We start from the raw sequence: 21,707 nt of genomic DNA, 5'->3' as shown, positions 1-21,707 counted from the left end.
CCTGGGCATACTGGAGTTGAGGGAAATGAAATAGCTGACGCTATAGCAAAGGCAAGTCTTAAGAAAGGAGACATAGATGTAAATATATCCCTGGGAAGGGTGGAACTTAGAGGAAAAATCAAGGAGGGTGTTGAAAGAGAATGGCAGGGATTATGGGAAAAGGAGACTAAAGGAAGACACTATTTTTATTTTCATCCTCAGATTAAAAAACCCAGTTGTTGGTCTGGAACCCGAAGAGATTCAGTTAAAATTAGCAGACTGAGGCTTGGACACTGTGGGTTAAATCATTACTTGCACATTGTAGGAAAACATCCAACAGGACTATGTGAGTGTGGAAACCCAGAAACAGTCAAGCATGCTCTCCTGGAGTGTGGCAAGTATAAAACAGAGAGGGAAACTTTCTATAAGAGATTGTCAGACCTAGGAGTAGTTGCATTCTCCATTAAATCTTTTTTTGGCCAAAGCGAGAACCACCAGCTGATCACCAATACAGTTTTACAGTTCCTGCATGAGTCAGGGCTGTATATGAGAGTATGAGCTGCAATTGTTAATTTTCTGTCCTGTGGAGGGCAGTAATACGCCTAGTTGCGTCTACACTGCCGAAAACTGACAAGAAGAAGAAGAAGAAAAAAGATGGCGACGTGCACAAGACTAACCCCTCTAACAAAACGTGGGGTAATCTTGAGATGCAAGCGAAACCTGCATTCGGACACTTTAAAGTTTGAGCCTGTATATCCGGTCATCCAACCATCCAAGACCGCGAAAAGTAAAGCTGCTAAAAGACAACGAGAAGAAGACTACCTGAATGAAGTACGGTCCGCAACCGTACAGGACAAAATCCGGCTACTCACTAAGATTCAGCGAAGGAAATACGTCTTGTACCCTCAGACCTTTGCACTCAATGCGGACAAGTGGTACCAACACTTCACCAAGACCGCATATCTACCTGGTCTTCCCGATAAATTTTCGGTCGAATTAGGTGAAAATAGTAGTGAAATATTTCAGGTCGCGCCAGTTAACGGTGACGATGAGGCCTTTTCAGATCTCCGGTCCTTGCTTTGCGATTCGATTTTGCAGGAGTACTTCTACTTGAAGAAAACTAAACCATTTCTGCAGAAAGAGCAGCAAACGTTCGCTTCACCGTTCCTCAGAAACCTTGTCTCTGGAATCACCAGTGCCCTGACCAAATGCAGTCCTTTACTTAAAGTATCATGTCTTGGTAAGCCGAACAACGAACTATTTTTTAAAAATTATATTTCTATTTTTTATTTTAAATTTAATATTAAAGTTGCTAGGGTATGTTCTAACAATTATTTGTGCGTATGATAGATACCAGTCAACTATACATGCATGTCACTAACTTCGTAGCTGTGTACTACCGAGCTCCTTGTAAATTCGTTAGAAAGGTTAAGTCCCCATGCCACAGTTTTATTTGCCATTTTAAATCGTCCCTGAGTATCTACAAAGTAAATGTGTGAAGGTTATTTGGGTGAAAAATATCTGCATATTTTAAATAATGTAGGCTATTTTTTATGCCCTCGAACAGGCTGTTAAACTTCATGAGCTCGCTACTTTCCCTGAGAGCTCACTTACCTGATTGGCTGAAGGTCCCTCACAATGTATACTGCCATCATTCTCACAGTAATGCTGGCTAGTTCAGTGAAACCAATGTCACACAGTGGGGGCTTCTATGTAATGTAAGCCTTAGAAAACAGTATTTATATAAAAAAGGAAATGACAAACTGTGTTCTAGCTTTATTAGTAGCCGATACATGACAGATATGCCAAGTATGGAGCTTCCAGGTGCCCTCATTGTCGTATAGATCCATTTAACACGCCCCCCCCCCCCCCCCCCCCTTGGATGATGGTGTCTGTCTGGGATGTTTTCACCATCATAAATACGTATTCTGTCATAGCAACAAGGTAAGCCCAGTAGCCCAAAGGTATATACAGTGGTGAAAAATGCTGCTCATTAAATAGCGAAATAAACAAGGACTATCAATATATGTGACTAAATATGGAATAAATATACAATCTTACCTCTGGTTTTACATGTAAAAATGTCCCTTTCAAGATTCAGTGGTCATTCATTGTCTTGAACAATCCGTTTGAGAAATAAATTCGCAAATCAAAAGCGAGGATAGGTATTTACAACTGCAACGCGAGAACTACACTTGATATTTTGACAAGTAGAACTCTGTTAAGCCTATTCTGGTTTGATTGATAACTCTTATCCAGTAGAGGATAGTATAAGCTTTCCAATGGTGTTTCATGTCTTATTTTAAATTCATTACAAGGACAGGGCGGCGCGCAACAGCTTCAACTGTTGCTTCATCACAGCTCTGTGCAGTAAACCATTATATTATGTAGCAATATAAAACCGCTCGTTGCTGCGTAATTGTTTGATTTGGTCAACTCTTCAGCATAGCTAATGAAAATTCCCTGGGGTGTGGGTCAGAACTCAGGAGAGGAGGAGGAAGCATGAAGTCTAGCCAGGATGCATACAGAGATGTAGCTACATATTACTGCTTATAATATTTCAGTTATTTGCATCGTCATATTTTTGATATTGTTATTCGCAGTGGTCGTAAGAGACAACTGTTAGCCTTTGGTAATAATGCTCTGAAGTTGCTATAGGGGAATTGTTGGCGTACCCTAGGCAGTGTCAGTGTAGTGTGTTGGCTCGATGTGGCCTACTTTGTTAGAATTCATACCACTCATAATGAAATTGAGTGTCTTTTTCAAGCGGTTTGTGCTATTCTCTAATTCAGGGATTTCCATTGCTGTAGTGTAAGCATTCATAGGTGGCTCTGCCATGCGTTATGTTTGATGCACTGATTTATCATGAAGCTAGACCATCGCCAACATTTCTGATGGTGGAGTATTATTTTATTGTAATCTTATTGTACATAGTGGGGGGTAGTACTATCTGCATTGGCTATACATGTCACTTAGGGCATGGGAAAGTTATTAAAATTTACTGTGCTGATATATGCTAGATGAATGTAAAAATTTCCCTTTGAAGTGATCACGAATGGTAACATTTGTAAAATGCTGCCCCATCCCTATGCAACAAAAGATTACATACTGTAATCTGTGACCCAGCATTAACGTTAGAGAAAAAAGATACACACAATATTCCATTTGGGAGAGGTTTAGTGCTACTTGTAGAGGTCGGGGGACATTTGAGCCCACTGGAAAAACGCATGCCAAATTTTGCTGCTTTGTTCAATCCACTCCAGACTTTTATCCTAATGTTGTATATATCTGGTACGATTGGGGGGGGGGGGGGGGGGGGAAATCTGACACATCACTGCAGAATAAAGAAAGTAAAAACAATTTTTGGATTTCATTTTTGTTTTCCAAATAAATTTGTCCTGTATTTGTGTAGTGGAAATTACCTTAATTTCCCCCGGTCAGTGAGAAGAGTCCAACAGACTCCCTTACAATTTGTGAGATTCCCTTAGGATCAGGGGATTTTGTCATTTTGGTACAAATGTGCTCTGTATTCAAGCTTTGAACCATGTCTGTACTGTATATATATATGTATATATAATATATATGTATATATATTTTGGAGATAATGGGGTTTATTTAAGATTGGGGGTTCTTATAAACAGCTCAGGGTTTTAAGTGGGGTTTAAGGGGTTATTCCAGTGCTCCCACTAGCCCGTGGAATACTGCGTCATTGGAACGCAGGACATTTCAAAATCTTTTTTCCACTAATTCACTTGTGTTCTAATCAAAATAATGTTTTTGCCATATGCACACCCTCAACTATAACACAATTTTTATTGTTCATTATTTTACGATACTTGTAACAGAATCGAGGTAAAACAGTGGGATTAGCTGGGTGTAATAAGATACAAATAATGTTTTGGCATTCTGATAAATATCCTTAGCCTGTGTCAAAAACAAATTAAGAAAAAAAAACCTTTGGTGGGAATTCTGTTTTAATTTACTCATGTTGAGCAAGCTAGCTAGAGTGTGTAACATCTCATTTTTTACTTTTCTTTCATTCTTTCACTTTGAATTTCATAGTTCTGCCATGGCTGTGTAAATATTATGATCAATAAACATATAGGTCATGACCAAAAGACAATTTGTTTAAAGAAACAGAAGTAATTATTTTGTTGTGGTTCAAGTTCGGGTAATCACCCCTTGTCATCTTAAAAGAAGGCCTTGGAATATCTGCATGTTTTTTTTCCCCCTGCGTTTTGTCTTTTTCTTGTGCGTAAAAAACAGAATCCTTTGTTTAGTTATGAATTAGTTACTCTCCTAGGCTTGTTTCATAAAGCCATGGTTTGTAGCAGTGTTCCTCAACCCAGGCTGGGTTGCACACACTCCCGGTGTTTGGACAGCATGGCTGCACCTGTATTGTTCGCCTTGTATGAGTGGTTTCACTGAACAGAACTGCTCCCATTGTTACCATTTATCCCAATCTCATTTACTTTTACATGAAGGAAAGATGAGATCTTTACCTGACCCCTTTCTGGTGGCCAGCTGCTCTTATTAGCTGAAGATAAAGTTATCAAATCATGTTAGGCTAGGTATTCGCTTTCCTGAGGTAAATCTGGATTGTGTAAACAAATCCACTCTTGCTCATGAGATGAAATGAGAACGCTGTAGTTTCGTACTTGGAGTTGGCTCTGTAGTGGAAAAATCATCACGCACTGTTAAGGGGTTTTGACCAAATGAAGTCCTTTTATTCATGCAGCATGGAGAGCGCAAGCATACACACATACACAGTGATATGGGTCTGCTCTGCCTAGTGCAGGTCAGGCAAGATAATTAAACATTCAAATGGTTGCACCCAACTACAAAACAACTTAAGCACGCACCCAAAAGGATAAGCCTTTTTCTCTAGTTTCAGACGCACCATAGCATTTGCAAAAACGGTTTCAAAACGTGTTCTTTTCTCAGCAGCTAAATGACAGGAACAGGATGTTTATTGTTATTATTTAATAATAGTTTAATTCTAGTATAATTGTTGTTTCTTTTACAAATTATTGGCAATTTTACATATGTGGTTGTAGCCTTTTGTTGTTTCCAGCCCCAACCCTATGCAAGGATGACACACTAGTCATTCAAATGGAGTTGTAATTATTGGTTGCCATAATGACTTCATCTGATACCAATAATAAAAAATGTTCTCTTTCTTAGATTTCAATCCGCAAGTGAATTTCTACTGGACAAGAGGGGAGAGGACCATTCCAAGAGGACATCGGAGTGGTCGAACAGAACCTGTCAGGTTCCAGATCGACGACAAACCAAACTGTCTAATAAGGGTGCCGCAACAACTTCCTGAGGTACCAAACAAATCTGACAGACACTTGCAGTTTACAATGCAGAGAAATGTGCAAGAGAATTATTAAAAATAGCTTACTTCTAAAAAGGTCTTTCCATTATTTATTTTGTTGGTTAGGTTTTTTTAATGAATTAGTAGGCTTCATAAATGTCAGTGTACAGTATTTGAATAAGAATTGATGTTGTACATGAGGTTATGCAAACATTGTTTTTTCCATTTTGACCATTTGAAGATTTCTGTACTGTCCTTTGTTTAGCTATTGTTACAACCCCTGTCGTAGGTTTATTTACATTTCTCTCTTATGCGTGTGTTTCGATCTTCATGTTTGGTATGTTGTTTATCTCGATTGTTTTGCATATTCCACCATTTTTTTAGTTTGATACCGATTCTCGTCTAGACATTCTGGTTCTTTTACTGATTAGATCTTGTGTACGACCTCTGACTTGTTCCCTTTGACTCCAATTCTTTCCTTAGCCTTTCTAGTCTGTTTGCCCTGTGATTTTGTGTGTCTGACCATTCACTCTTACATAATTTTTCACAGCACTGTAAGTTGACAAACTTTTTAAAATCCTACAGTATCTCCTGTTTCGGAACAGTCATGTTGTGTGTGGGGGTTGTGGTAAAAGATTTCTTTTTTTTTGTGGAAAAGATAAGAGAGTAGCTTACCTGTTAGCCATCTTGGAAGCATACATCTGGCTGATGCATTATGGGAAAATAAAACTATTGTAGTGTACAAAAGTTTAACAGACGTTGCAGATATGAGATGGCATTGGACAAAATGATTTTCATCAGAATTATTTATATTTTAAAACTCATTTTCATAAGGAGTCAATTTTACAAAACTTTGATTCCTTTTTTTTGGGATGGTTTCAGTACATTTGATTTATGATGCATTCAAATATGTATTCAATACATCCAGATGCGTTGCGGTAATGAGAATTTCGTCTGAAAATGCATTCAAATTTTAAATTATTAAATTATTCAAATATTTTGTGCATACAATAAGAAAATGGTCTTATTGGATTCTTTTAATAATTTGATTTTGCTATAAAACATTTATTAATTTTATTTAATGTTCAAATGATCACTGCCAATGGTGTGAGTTTGGTTTCATGACTAATTCACGTTTTTAATCTTTCCTTTAGATGGTGCCTCTTTGGACAGAAATTTCTGCCGAGGTTCCTGAGATCAGATATGCCCCCGACCTGCTTCCTTTGTACAGGAGACAGTATGACAACCGCATTTTCACAGGTACCAGACTTCTATATCAAGAATAGGTTTACGCTGAAAACAACTGTTCAGCAAGACCAGCCATTATATTTGTTGACTGTAATTAGATTGATTATTCTTTCTCGGATTCTTTCTCATTCTTCTTTCTTCCCATTTTTGGCTGGACCGGCCCTACAAATGGGAATGTCTGTCACTGAGTGATGAAGTTACACCATTGGTCGGCCGGTCCAGCCATATACTAGGTTTTGACCTGGTCTTGTTGTCCATGCTTCTAGTCCTGCAGTTGTTATACGGGCCATACAAAATGCATACCATATTATTCCACTATAGGTGCAGATGGTTGCCTTTCAAAATCTTAATTATAATATTTTTATATTATTAATTATTTGCAATTAAAGATGCAAAAATTGGCATCATTCTGAACTTCTTAACTCTTCATATTCGCCAATCATCATACAGTAAATCTATCAGTTTGGTTTTGAGCCATTGGGAATTTGTCCTTTTTTAAAAATACTTTTTCAGCTCCATATGTAATTATGAATTTTGCAGCTGTTTGCATGTTAATCAGATTATCGAACAAAGGGATTCTACTTGCTGGCTAATCGTATATCCGTATTTATTTTAGCAACCATGTTATGCTCGCATTGGCAAGTTAGTCAGCTAAATGGTTTAACTGCTTCTGCAAGGGTATTTGCAGTTACTACTAGTGATATTGCATTGAATCAGCCTTGACAAAAGCTAATATTATAGATCTTAGAATAGCTGAGTTGATTGAGCCTGGCTGGCTGAGCTCATCAAGGTATTTGTCTAACCATTTAAATTCACAATAAAACGGCCACAATAATGACAGCTATAAAGTTACACTGCAAAATCATGAGGTTTTAAATATATTTGGTCACAACAGGGGCGGCATTTACATAAATATTTACCATGAAACTTATATTCTGTGACATATTTCCTGCTAGAGTCAGGTTTCTTAATATCTTGGAACCACAAAATAAAGAAAAATAAAGCTGGAAATTTGTTCTTAGTGTGGTAATGAGTGGTGATCATCAATTTCCCATACAAATGTTAATGTTCGCTGCATATATATTATTGTTTTTTTATGATGGGACCAAAGAGGCCTTTGATGTGAAATTAAAATTTTACATATTTTAATATATGGAAAACTAAGAGAAGCAGAAAATTAAGATTATGAAGCAGTAAGGCACTATTGTATTGGTTAAAAAAAAAGACTGGAATCAGGCATAATCAAAAGATTATTAAACAGTAAGCCACCGATATTATAAAACCTCAAATAAACCCGCCAGTTTGAAGTTGTCCTATTTTATGATTCTCAACAGTAAAAACATAATGTTATTGAAAAACCGTAAAAGATCTAATTACTTCTTTGCCCCACCTCCTCTTTTCATAAATCTTTGTAACGATCGTATTTTGTGATGTTGAAGGTGGAGGAAGTCAGATACTGTCAAATTAGCTATAACCCCTTTTCCATTGAAAAATTATATCGCTGCAACTTGATGAGCCAACGCTAATTTAAAATGAGTTCAATAGACTTAAATTCGACAGTCACCAACAGCACTAATCTTTACTTTTGTACTTATTTTTATTAGGGTCCAAACTTGCTGACCCATGCAGCTATGGCCACACGCAATTCCACCTTGTAATGGATCGTTTTCACAGGAGAAACTTTTCCAAGGCAAATCTTGTTGACCAGATTGAGGTTCACTTGAGAGCCAATGCTGTTGCTAGTCTCTTTGCCTGGACTGGAGCACAGGCTATGTATCAAGGTGAGTGCTATGTCTGCTCTGATACAATTTCACGAGTATGCTTATTATAGCAGCCATGTTTCTCGAGCTACCGACACTGTTCAAGTTTTGGCTTGTTCAGAATGATGTGGATTCAGCATGCCTTTCAAGGCTGAAGACCATGTCTGGAATTAACTTGTGATTTTAATGGACACGCCCAAATCGGTCAAGTTGATTAGCTTGCAATTTAGCTTCGCAATTAAGTTAGGGACTAGTACTGATGGTTCACACCAAAACTGACATTAACAACCAGATGTATGATTAATGAGAAGGTATTTTTGGTATTTTTCAGTTAATTCAAAATTTTATTGACACACAATGTTTTCAATTGTCCATGTTTAATTCACTTTTTCCACACTGCATGGTGCAGTTATGAAAATACCAGTTTCTCCACAATATAGTCAGATAAATATGCCAGCTGTCTTGACAGACTGATGACTATGCCAGCTCTCCTGCTTACCTTAATGTGTGATCAAATACTAAATTGGCAACTGTATATATCAACATATGTAATGACCGTGCCTGTAGACCACTTGTTGATTTCTTGTTATATGTGCACCTCAGGACTGACAGAATTCACTGCTACAGTGGCTTTCTGCCACTCCACATACTGTATTTTCTTATTGATTGACCCAAGGGGAGGAGGAGGAGGGAGGACGTTGAGTTTCTCATGAACAGTTCAGTTTTGCGGTTTACAGCTTTGATTAGTCAAAATAGATTAACTAGCCTAGGCAGTCACATGATCACTTTTTATAATATGAGGCTAATTATATTGGCTTCAGGGTTTTTGCTAATAATCAGCCATGGAGCTGTGCCACAACGATTTAGAGCGGCACGGTAACAAATCCCCCAAAATCAAATCAATTTAAATGTCAAATTTGACATTTGAATGACAACACTATATACAACAATATACAACATTTATAAAAAAAATAATCTGAACACCACAATGCATGAAACGCTGAAAACTGGCATCGATAATACTGTATGCAGTGTAAAAAAAAAAAAAAAAAAGCCCATGTAATCTCGCACATTTTATCACTCCAGCTGTGTAGGCTACCCCATGTAGCAACAATGACCAATGTAAAGATTTAGCACTCGGTGACTTAAACTTCTCAAGTACACGAAGCAAATATACAGTGGGGATCAAAAGATTGAGGACACTAAGAATTCCTGGTTGTTTTCATTATTTATGAAGGAATATTGCAAATATGATACTCCAGTAATACTTCTTATTCAAGAATGGATTATTGAGAACAGTTACAAATGAAAAATTTTACTAATTTCCAAAACACTTGTATGAAATGCGAAGTTGGAAGTGTGGATATCTGATCTGTCCACCTTAAGCTAAGCATTTCTCTATTCGTGGTCACACTGTTTATTTCATTCAATGCGTGTCCTTGATGCTCAATATGCAAATATCTGGGCTCTTAACAGCTAAAACCATCTAGTACTTGGACTGCGCTATGCAATATTGACTGACATACCCCCAGCAGAGGCTCGTTATTTGCTGAAAATCACAAGTATTAAAATAGCAGAATTATTAGAAGACATATGGCCTCACATTAACTTTTATTTGAAAATTGTTAACCACATTAGGGAGCCAGCTAAAATTGGCAGAACATGCACCAGAGGCCTACTCAATGAAATAGCAAAAAAAAAAAAAAGAAAATTCAAATAAGCGTTTTTACCCGGCGGATATCTAAGTGGAAACACGTTACATATAGCAAGGCATTTTTGAGGTTAGGGGTTCCGTATTTAAGTTGAAATATTAACCATACCCTAGGGTAGTTATGTAGGCTAGATTACAATGACACAGCTTCAAAATGACTGTCTTCAAAATACCAGGTGCTAAATGCAGTTTAATGAAATGACATGCCAATTTGTCTAATGAATAATGATAATAAATTTATTTTATATACCGCTTTTCATGGTATCAAAGAGCAAAAAGCTTTACAATACATGATACATACATACATACATACAATGTATCATACGATATACAATGAATCATACAATGATGACTTCTAGGCAGTGCTTTGTGTGAGTAACTCACCATTTCTGTATGCTGACCAGTGACCATGTGTTTTTGTTGATGTATATTTATACTCTGCTGATGAGGTAAAAGCCTATAGAATTTGTAGTGTCACACATAATTTTGTGCCTTGTACAGGACATTTCAATTTTTGATGATTTTCAACCACAACTTCCTGTATTTTCCAACATGCTCTCTTTCTCCTTCTTATGGACAGGTTTCTGGAGCCACGAAGATTTGACTAGGCCGTTTGTGTCACAAGCCATAATCACAGATGGACAGCACTTTTCCTTCTTCTGCTACCAGTTGAACACGCTTGCTCTGAATGACTCTGGGAATCCCAGAAAGAACCTTTGCTGGGGTACCGAGAGCATGCGGCTGTACGAAGCCATAAAGGATGGGAATGTGATTGGGTTGGACGACAATGTTTTGAAGCTTCTGGTCAAGTTCCTGCTAAATGGGGCTAAGCTAGTGTAAAGATATGATAAATGCAATTTGGTGATTTTCAAGTAGTTACTGTTCAGTGGGTGAAATAATGTCAATGAAGTTGGTGCAGTATTCTAAGCTGAGTTGTAAGCCTTTTTTTTATTTATTTATTTTTTTTATATACATTTTTTGAGCATTTGTTAATAAAATGGGTGCAGGTTGAATGTGATTTTGGTAACTTTTCTGCAGCATTTCATTGGAAAAATTTGACCAACTTTCTAAATCTAATCTAAATTATTTGGCATGTAGCATTTACCTGTAAAAAACCCAGATGTACTGAACATTGTCATGCATAAATTTGTGCTCAAATAATGTAGTTAAAACATAGCCTTGTGCCCTATTTTGTTTCATTTTCAGATATAATCAGCTGTAATTTCAATTTCTAAGTACCGTGGCTAACGTTAGCATGCAAGCTGATGGCCAGGCTAGCTGATTCTAAAGCATGCCTCTCAGATGATAGTTTGACAACAGCTGATGGTCAGAAGATTATGTCCTGTCAATCAATAAATATTCTATTGTTTATTTGTAATTCAAGAGGTGGTTTTCATTTGCCTGTCAGATACAAAACAATTGCACTTAATTTTCCATATTCAGCGTTTCCCCTATAATTGTACAGACCTTTAATGTTTTCTCATGGAACCGCAATCTCACTGTTTGCCTCTTGTTTGCGCTGTCAACCTAACGTTACCGCATTGTGTTGATTCCGATTCCCGTCTAGCCCTTCTGATTTGTTTGCTGATCAGATGTCAGATATAACCACTGACACGTTCCCTCTGACTCTGATTCTTGCCTTCGCCCTTCTAGTTTGTTTGCCCGTGATTTTTGTGTTTCTGACCATTAGCTCTCGTATTCGATTCCGATTCTCGCTCTCGCCTAGGAAATTACCCCACGGGGTTTAATAAACTATATCTAAAAAATTAATAGTTAGCAAAAACTGTCTGTTTACATGAGGTCAGAAGGTACACACGTTAATGTTAACTGAGAGTGTGGTCATTGTGGTTATTACTGGAGGAAAACCTGAATAATGTCAAACTCTGTGCTGTATATGTATGGGGCATACTCCACCAAGCCATAACTTGTAGGATGGCATATCTGCCCCATATAACCAGCAACTGTCCTTAAAAAACTTTAAATACTGCTCCAATCTGGTGGATTTTCTGTGAACTGGGACCAAATCATTTTTGAGAACTGTTTATGTTTAATGTACTTAGGTTTAATAGTGGTGTTAAAAACAGATTTTACTAACAGTTATAAGCTGTGCAATACCATGACATTTCATGGTACCATGGAATATAACAGCCACAAACATCCCTGTATACACAGTCATCGTAGTGTTTTAAACAATGTAAAGACATGTCTGAAATAGCCCTATAATTATTTTGATTGGGAGAGATGGTCACTTTAGCATCATTTTATGCTTTTTGCACTTTTGGAAAATGGCTTACTGTGAGCAGTACTCTTTATCATTGTTAAGGATCTTCTCCAAAAACACTTTTCAAGACACCACTGTTACAATACTTTATTTGGTCCAGACATCACATTATATTCATACCCTTCATAATTGAGACAAAAGTGCATCTTACAATTGCATCAAAAATTCAAGCAGTTTGGGTTTCCCATGATGGCAAGCTAGTGAATGACCAAAAAGTTGATGCAAAATTGAACATACAGGCATACTTATTTCCCGGTAAGAGGCAAGGATAATGAAGTAGGAATATGCAATGTCACCTTAACCTACAGGATCCTCGGAAGTAAGTATCAGTCACTGTTCTATTTGCTGTTACCTTGTGATTAGTCAAGTCCTTCTCTGGATTCTATTCAAAAGGTGGTAACTGTAGAGTATTCAGTGGTGGGAAGTATATTCCGTATTCTAGTTATGGTTATCTTAATACGATGTTCTGTATTTGTGTTAACACTGGACTATTAGTGTGCTTGGAAATGTAATCGGCTACTCAAATTGGTCATGGATAACTCCGTGGTTACAAATGTAAAAACTGTACAATTCTATTACAAAACATAATCATAAAACAAAACTAGAACAATGTTTTGTTTTGCAATTGTTGCTTAAAAAAATATTTTACACAGGTTACAAATGTATCACTTCTCATATGACTAAAATATTACAAGTGCCAGTTTTACAGATCATTTGAATTTAAAAATTCAAAATGAAAAAAAAAATGCAGATAAAGGTTTAAAATGGTATTGGTTATTACAATTATTTATAAAAGACAACAACATGGGCTGACACCTAGTCAGTTCCTTTGAAATGGGCTTGGATCTCCTCCAGAGTTTTGCCCTTGGTTTCTGGGACACAGAAGATGGTGAAGAGAACATTCAGTGCACAGAGACCTGAAAACAACCAGAAGATCCCAGCACTCCCCAGCAAGTCCTGAAAGACAAAAATTTCCATCATTATTATGCTGAATCAGTGCCCTAAACAGTACTGTATAACCCTGCTTCTCCTACCTCCATAGAAGTATTGAAATATCAGATTATCTAACATGACTGTTTTACTTACCACAGAAAATTTCAATATATACACAGTGACAACCATCTTTGCTTCTAAAAATTAAGAAATTACTTTCAAATACCATAGCTATTCTGTAAAATTCATTAGCCACATTTCCCCCAAGTAATCGGGGGAGTATTTTTCCATAAAAGTATAAAAGAAAAAAATCAAGCCAGTCACTGCTACGCTAGAAAAAAAAATGCATGCGATAGTAGGTATAATTAACAGCTGACACAAGCACTGGCAGCAGCACGCTGTGTCCTGGATGTCCTAGGCACACCCAATTTTTGATTGGTACACAAAAAAATCTGAGGTTCCCCCCTGGCCCACAATTGCACAGTTTTATGGGCAGACTAAACTCTGCTCTCCTGAAAAACCAGCCAAAGAAAGTTGAATGTAGAAACACGATGTTAAGATGATGTTATGAAATTGTATTGTTTTGAGTGGTCAGCCCTGAAGCCAGATGAATGAGGGTCTTAGAAGGTTGTTCTGAGAGTGGCAAAAAAAAACAGCATGTTAAAGAGTTTTGGAGAGAAAGGGGAGAAGAGAGTCAGGATGGTGATTCTGGATGGCAGAGAAGTCAAGGGGGCATTTCTTCAGCAGGTGGGTGACACAAGTTTGTTTGAAGACTGCAGGGACACATCCAGTTGACAGGTATGACCTCAAAATCAGGCCTACTCCTTATTTATAAGCATACTGAATAATAAATATGTTTTAAGAATGTAGTTAGATGCTCACTGATATGAAATCAGTCATTTACTGACATGTCCTCTGCTGTGGAGTCAAAGATGTTTTCACTGTCCTCAGAAATATTCATTCAGATGAGTAATTTCTTCCAAGGCCTCCAAATTTTTGAGTCTTCTGTTTAGACTTAGGCATTGCAAAATAATTATTTGTTGTAAAACAAAGGCACAAAGCCTCAATAATGTTTCTTGCCTGTGTGTAAGCATGTGTACAGTAAAGCATCTCTCATAAAAAAAACACATTTTCAACGATAAACAATATAGGCTATCTTGCCTCACCAAAATGAAATAAGCTGTATTCCAAAGTAATGCTGCCAAATGTTTTACAAGAAATGTAGAATGAGAGCTAGAGTAGTCAATGGCCTGTTCCCAAACCCCTCACCATAAGATCCTGGAAAGTCTTGGTGACGATGAAAGCAGCTGTCCAGTTCATCAAAACACAGATAGCACTGGCCAATCCCCGTACTTGTACGGGGAAGATCTCTGACATCACCAGCCATGGGGTGGGGCCCCAGCCCAAGGCAAAACCTGAGAAAATAGATTGGAATGGTGTGGTTGGGATTGCAAATTGAATGTGCCCTCAGAAATGCTATGTTGTTTTTTTTTTTGTTTTTTAAATAACTTTTTTATTTTATTTTAGAGCTTCATAGGAAATGATGGCCAAAGGACAAAATGTAGTATGTAAGTAGAATCAGAAGCTGACATTGGCAGAACATTTGTAAATGTACAAGGATTTTAAAAAAATATTAGGTAAAAAGTAAAACAAATCGTAATTTTTTTTTGTTCTATCTTGCTGGGGTGTGTTATGGCTTGTGACCATGTCATTAAAGTACAACAGATCCTCTTTAGAGTTGTTCGCAAAGCTGTTGCTGTGAGGTTAGAACACTAAGTTCCTGAGGTAAGAGTACACATTATGCTCCTTTCAAGTGATCGGTGCTGGCACCCTTACCCACCTGCTATGAAGAGACCCATGCTGGCAAGGGCGATCCATGCCAGCTCATGTTGGTCATGCAGCTCCAGGTCTTGGGCCAAAACCAGAAATTTTGGATCAGAGGAATTATTAGGTATTGGGCTGGTCAGTTTGAAGTAAACACCAAACACTCCTGTGCTGACTGACATGGCAATCCCTGTGTAGTAAAAGAAAGAGAACGGGGCATAAGTTTTTTGTTTTTTCCTGCATCAATAACATGCACTAACCAACTATATACTGAATGCAAACAAAAGAGTAGTGTATTGACAACGACACACATTGACTGACCATTCTGACCAATGACTTGGTGATGTCTGAAACCGACTCGTTTTTACCGTTTGATGTAGGATACTGCTAATAAAAACATGGCACTACTTGAATCAGAGCAGATTACGAGATTAAACATTTTAAGAAGTTAAAAATAAGTAGAATGATTGTATGCTACTTTGCTACTGCACAGTTGCTTTGTTCTTTATATATTATTTCTAAAGAACCAAAGCAAAGAAATATAGTAGAGTAGAACTTCTAGAAATACAAACCCTTCAGAAATGGAAGTCCTTCAGAACTCAGAAATGCTTGTACCTTTCAAGGTTAATTGAAAATTCGCTCATTTTAATTACTTGCATTAACCTGCATTATTTTTAACAGGCTCATAATTTGCAGCTACAAATACTTTCAAACGTTAAAAAGTGGGATCTCATTAGAACATAGCAGAGCATAATAATAACATGTCAATAGCTGACAACCAGACATGCAGTTTCAAGAAAGGAAAGAGTACTTATTCATGAAATGTTGTAACTACCGTACGTAGGCTTTATAATGTGTTCTGAGTTAAATAGGTTAACTAATATTGTCTGGAATGTGAGTTCAAAACAAAGACAGATTCTATCCATATTATAAAATAGACACTATACGTGAACGCACAATGAAGAGGGGCCTTAGCAGCTTTATATGCAGCTCAACTTAAACTGCTTTCCTATTCATTAATAAAAGCATCTGCCAACATATAAAGCAACACGTTAAAATGCATTTTATTTATGCAATTATTGTCCCCAGTATGATTATTTAAGGTTTAATTAATACTTTATTCACAATATTTATAGTTCTTTTTAGTGAATTAAATATTTGATTGGCCTGTCTAATTAAAAGTTGGTACACTTATAAAATATATTCTATCAGACAGTAGAAAACATAATTGCCATGAAAATGTGTTTCTTGAATACACACATTGCAGATTTTTTCAAGATCATTTTGGTGAATTGTGAATAAAATGGTGAAAGATCAAATGTGTCAGGAGCTGCAATCTCTCAAAGTATCAGCAGTGTGCTCACAACAAGGGCAGGTTTGATGGTGACTGGCATGTTACTAAGTTAACTGTCACACCACTTCTCCATCTCAGAATTACCTTGACTCTGAAAGTGAAATAGTAAAATCTGTGAGAAACCAGTTCCCTTATGTGGTTTTCATTTCTGGACAGTTATTCATAGACAGCATCTAACTTATGAAGATGTCCAGGAAACATCATGGCGAGAGGAGACACAATTCATTGGAATTACATTCACACTTCTATTCCCCACTGCACAGAGAAATGTAAAACATGATTTTGCCAAGGAGAGAACACTAAGGGTGGGTGCACATTATGCAATTTTCTCATGGGTTGGGTGTTGGGATGCTGTCTCACACTTAACAAGGTTCAGATAGTGACTACTGATCGGATGATAGCATAGACTATACGTGCTCCTGACCAGAAAAGATTGATGTTCCAGTAGGCAAAGCACAGCAGGCAAAAAACATTACACACTGAGCCACCTCCTGATTGGTCCATGGGAATTGAAACACAGAATCGGCAGGCATGATCTCTCACACCTGACGAATTCAAGCCGACATTTTAACATGTCAAAAAACTATCAGGAGCCCGTAGACTAATTGGATCAGTTCAGAATGGTATCTCATACCTTGTGAGTTGCAATGTTTTTCTTAAGATTTGGTCCCGATCTTAAAAAAACAATCAAGATCCCACAACTCGTATAATGTATGCCCGCCCTAACTAAATTTTCATGCAAACCTGCTTAGTACTATTTTTCTAATATTCTGCAGAGATGGTTTATCTCTTAATGCTCTTTTTCAGCAAATTAAACACTACTCATTTGTTTCAATGTCATGTGTATCAGCTCCTGAATTATTCTGATTATTACTTATACTGTATCCACATTCATATAACATGGAAAATATATCTATCAATTGTGAGACACATGAGGAGAAACCTTTAAAGTTATTATACTGTGCAGGAGGAATTCCTATATTGCAAGAAATGATTTAATCAATCATGTGCAATGGCACCACCTTTTGGATAACTGGCACCAGGCTAGGCTCATTAACTATTGGCAAAGCCACACCTGCGATTCTTGACTGATAGATAAGCCTAAAGTCATCTTCAATGTTAACCCAGGGAAACACACCTGACAGGATCAGAAGAAACTTCCTCCCAGCCCGATCCATCACCATCGCTGCCACAGCTGTGAAGACCACCTGGACTACTGCAACAATCACTGTGGCAACATCGCTGCTCTGAAAAACAAAAATAATCACCATCAACTAAGTCAGTAATTAAAACCCACAAAGCTTGTTAAAGACCATGTAATTCATCACATGCACCCGCACATAGTCAAGCAGGTCATAGCAGAGCCAAGCCATCTCACATAACCCAACTGATACAACCCTGTTATATGGTGTTTGATAGGTCCCATTATGCCACTTAGTTCTGAGTTGTGTTACGCACCCATGGATGCTACTTTGGAAGTATAGTAGTTCACACCATTGTCCATGTCTTCACACCAGGACTCAACTCATTAGGGACTGAATAAAAAATAAGAAGCACCCAAGTAAAGTCTGTTAGTGCTGTGAGTCCCCAAATAAATGTATCTGTTCAATAGTTCTAAAACTAACACTGATGTTTTTCACTTCGTAAGTTGCTCTGGATAAGTGATTGCAATGCAATGCAGTCCTTTGTGATTTTTTGATGTGGCCTATTTTTGGATGACTATTTGTTTGTTCTTGATCCACCTTAGAAATACCTTGAAGATTCTTTAAAAAGTAGTATGTTTGGGATTATTGCCTTGCTGTAGGATGAAATGCCATCCAAAGAGTTTGGCATTTGCTTGAGCAGATAAGATACTTCTGTACACTTCAGAATTCATTTTGCCGTTCCTATCAGTAGTTACATCATCAATGAAGACAAATGAGCTAGAACCTGTGGCAGCCATACATGGTCAAACCACAACACCCCCACCAACACACCCACATTTTGCTCTTGCTATCACTCTGATACAAGTCAATCTTGGTCTCATCTGTCCACAAGACTCTTTTCTAGAACGCAGGCTCTTTTACATTCTTCTTAGCAAACTGTAACCTGGCCATACTGTTCGTGCATCAAACTAGTGGTTTTTAGCCTCTAGTGCCTTTTGTGTCTTCTATGGACAGTAGTCACTCGCTGACACATCCATGCCTGCCTTCTAAAGAGTGCTACTGATCTGTTGGACAGCAGTTTGTTGGTTTTTCCCTCATCATGCTGAAAATTATTCATTTATCAACTGTAGAGGTCTTCCTTGGTCCACCAGGCCCTTCGCAATTACCTAGTTCACCAGGACTCTCTTTCTATGTTATAAACAGTAAAGTCTGGTGTATGTCTCTGACAATTTTTTCTTATTTGTCAGCCTGACTTGACTTTCATTGGTACAACTTTGGTCCTCATGTTGATAAACACCAGTAACAGACTCCAAAGGCAATCAAAAGCCTTAACTACCCAGGGTACTTCAATTGCAAGATTTATTTCTCATTGTCATTGCAGCAGGTGCATTGCTAATGCCAGTTCAGTTCGCGAGTTTGACTCAGTAAATAAATACTAGCAGTTTGTGTCATTTTCTTCACACCCCCACTGACAGACAATAGTCAGGAGATGTTTATACTCAAGTGTGAATGTTTGTCTCTCCCCTGGCCTGCTATTCAGCAATTGAATGATGGAGGAGGGAAGGAGAGATATTATTCTCTGATATAATATTAGAGGAGGGATATTTCTTATTCTCAGTTCATCAAACATTATCATGTACTACAAAACATGTGCATGTCAAACCTCTAAAAATTCATTTAATGCCAGTATATTAATGCCAGGGCCAGTACCCTGCTACCACAAAATGCTACGTAAATTTTTTTAAAAAAAAGTTGTGTAAGTCGCTCTGGATATATCCCTGTAATGTAATGTAATGATATTTTAGGCCTATATGCTAAGACCTAGTACGAGAAAGTATAAGTAACTAACCTCATGTTTGATTTGTAGGCTACTGTAGCCTATTGTGCTACCATTGACAATAAATTCACTCAAACCAAGATATTTCTGGAAAGGGGTGTTGATGATAACCACAAATATTGTAGGCAAAGTGATATAGGAGCGGGATGAATAATGTGTGCTCTTCGCTCCAATGAAATTACGATGGCCTACATTCCAGTTCCACCGTGCAGTTCCACAACTTGGCGCAACATTCTGTCCATATGGTCAATGGATCTGTTGCAGAGCTCTGTGGTCAGCTTGTAAGGCCAGAATGTCTTGATGGCCTCTATGAGGTCGCTTTTTTTTGGCTATACTGGGCACATACTCCTTCATCGCATGCCAAACCAGCTCAGTTGGGTTCATTTCAGGAGGCCTGACATAGAGATTGAAAATAGAAAATTTTGAATACAGTTGGTGTAGGCTTAATTCCAGGCTAAACATAGGTACTCACATTGCTGGAGTTTTGGCCCATTTGATCCCTTCCTTCTCAATGCAACGTCTGGTAGCAGTGTGTTTTTTGATTAACTACTGAGACGGTTAACGCTAGCCTACAGTACACACACTATGGGCACTCAGTATCTTCATCTATGTGGCGAAGTTCTAGCAGACCCTGAAAGAAATGATGTGTAGGCCTCACGTAACATTATCTGATATACTGCATGGTCAGACTTTGCCTTTCATGATGTGTTCATAGAAGGCAAAGAACCTGGGGTCCCCAATCCCTGGGGCAATGGGTTTACATGACTTTGTCATGATCAGCAGGAAACTGAACTTCTCTCAAATGTGAACTTTGAGGGGATGCTTGACCACTGGCTTCACTGCGCTTGTGTTTCCAGATTTTTGTAATAGCGTCAAGGAAAATGTTGAAAGGCTACAGTTGATTGATCAGTGAATAGAATGTTGTCAAACAGGTTGTCAGAAGGTCTTGGTTCTAGGGTTGGGTCGGTTTCCAGTTTTGCCGGTCCGGTCCGGTGTATGAGCTTAAACCGGTTTGATTTTATGCGAACCGACTGAACCGGCATTTGTCATTATGAGACGTAGCCTACTGGCAAATTAAAAAGTAGCCTACATCAGCAACCTGTGCCGACGGAACTAAATCAAACTTGTATTGCATTAGTAATAATCAATATGACAACGTGATTAACATAATATTATGTTTGTTTATAAACAGAGCCACTAGAGTCTGAGTGCAAAAAAAAAAAAGACTGACAGGCCGTGCGCAATTTAGTGCCGAGGCTGGCAACAAGGAGATCCAATTTCATTATACAAAGGCTTGGCTGAATACTCGATTCTGATTGGTCCAAGGGTGGGCATTATTTCTCAGTAAAGGGACACCTTGGCCTTTTAACAGTTCTAAAATCCATGTGCTACAAAATCCAGGATCCTAAAGCAGTTTAAACAGCAACTTTCGCATTTGAATTGTTGTTACATCCCCTCCCGTTTTCAATGTCCAATTTCACAATTGATGGCAACGTTGAATCACATTTCTAGTTACTGTTGCTAGCTTTACAAATCCGAATCGTCCCTTATTTGGACAGTAGAATATAGGCGTTACCCATTTAACTCATGGCTACGGACGCTTTTTGATCCGTTTGTTTGTGAACGATTGCGTTTATAGTAACCGCTGTTTTGAATACAATTCAATAGTTAGCTAGCCGGGATAACAAGCATGCCGTGAGACCATTCTGACCTAAAACCAAGAATTTTAATATTGGCTAGGTGACAAGTGACGGCGAACCTATCATAAAGCTAGCTGGCATTCAAAACCCGTTTCAGAGGGTCTTAGAAAGACGTTATGTCTACACTACGCGACCACACCATTTAAAAAGCAAGACAGTGCTAGAGAGATTAATTTGATTGACTTATGGTTTCATGCAGTTTTATTAAATAATGTAATGACGGTCCAAATAGAACTACCAATCGGAGTTTTGCTTGACAACGGTAAAGCCGCTACACTCAGATTCAAGGGCTCTCATTATGTTCCACTCGGGAGCGGCTGAGTCACGTGCGACGCCTAGTGGTAAAATTCGGTATTACCGGTCAGGTCCGGTATTTGGCTTAATATCAAACCGGTTTGAAAATTTTTACATCGGCCCAACCCTAGTTGGGTCTTTTTATAGGTCAATGTCCCCAAAGCTTTTCTGACAGTCTGATAAATATGTTGTGTCTGGTCTTCAGGTAGGCATGTACATTTTTCACTGACAGCTCGTCATTCTCACAGCTTCAAAGACCTCCCTGGATAAGAAATAACTGTTCAATTTCTCGCCGTTTTGTTTTATTATTCTAAAAAAATT

At 37.9% G+C, this 21,707-nt stretch overlaps 2 protein-coding genes across 4 annotated transcripts in view; one reads left to right on the top strand and one right to left on the bottom strand.

Moving 5' to 3' along the window:
- The first annotated feature begins 595 nt into the window (after positions 1 to 595).
- Positions 596 to 11,401, top strand: mrps30 (mitochondrial ribosomal protein S30). The gene is made up of 5 exons (XM_035378746.1): positions 596 to 1,219; positions 5,164 to 5,309; positions 6,454 to 6,559; positions 8,152 to 8,328; positions 10,599 to 11,401. Exons 1-5 carry the CDS (start codon positions 634 to 636, stop codon positions 10,856 to 10,858), a joined length of 1,275 nt encoding a protein of 424 aa, XP_035234637.1. The 5' UTR covers positions 596 to 633; the 3' UTR covers positions 10,859 to 11,401.
- Positions 11,402 to 12,371: 970 nt separating this feature from the next.
- slc2a8 (solute carrier family 2 member 8) overlaps positions 12,372 to 21,707 on the bottom strand; it is a 34,460-nt gene continuing 25,124 nt past the window's right edge. For all 3 annotated transcript variants that reach the window (XM_035378743.1, XM_035378744.1, XM_035378745.1), the window contains 4 exons: positions 17,549 to 17,657; positions 15,073 to 15,246; positions 14,502 to 14,647; positions 12,372 to 13,256 (listed from right to left, as the gene is read on the bottom strand). In XM_035378743.1, coding sequence (XP_035234634.1) covers positions 13,116 to 13,256; positions 14,502 to 14,647; positions 15,073 to 15,246; positions 17,549 to 17,657 — 570 coding nt within the window. In that variant the 3' untranslated portion in view covers positions 12,372 to 13,115. The remainder of the gene's footprint in view (positions 13,257 to 14,501; positions 14,648 to 15,072; positions 15,247 to 17,548; positions 17,658 to 21,707) is intronic.

Source organism: Anguilla anguilla, chromosome 10 (genome assembly GCF_013347855.1).
Source record: "Anguilla anguilla isolate fAngAng1 chromosome 10, fAngAng1.pri, whole genome shotgun sequence".
NCBI lineage: Eukaryota > Metazoa > Chordata > Actinopteri > Anguilliformes > Anguillidae > Anguilla > Anguilla anguilla.
This window is presented reverse-complemented; position numbering and strand designations above follow the sequence as displayed.

What these genes read in the sequence shown, in the direction of transcription:
- mrps30 (XM_035378746.1), top strand. Translation starts at nt 634, where the DNA reads ATGGCGACGTGCACAAGACTAACCCCTCTAACAAAACGTGGGGTAATC. An exon ending in ACTTAAAGTATCATGTCTTG is followed by an intron (nt 1,220 to 5,163) that starts GTAAGCCGAACA and finishes TCTCTTTCTTAG; the next exon opens with ATTTCAATCCGCAAGTGAAT. An exon ending in AGCACAGGCTATGTATCAAG is followed by an intron (nt 8,329 to 10,598) that starts GTGAGTGCTATG and finishes TCTTATGGACAG; the next exon opens with GTTTCTGGAGCCACGAAGAT.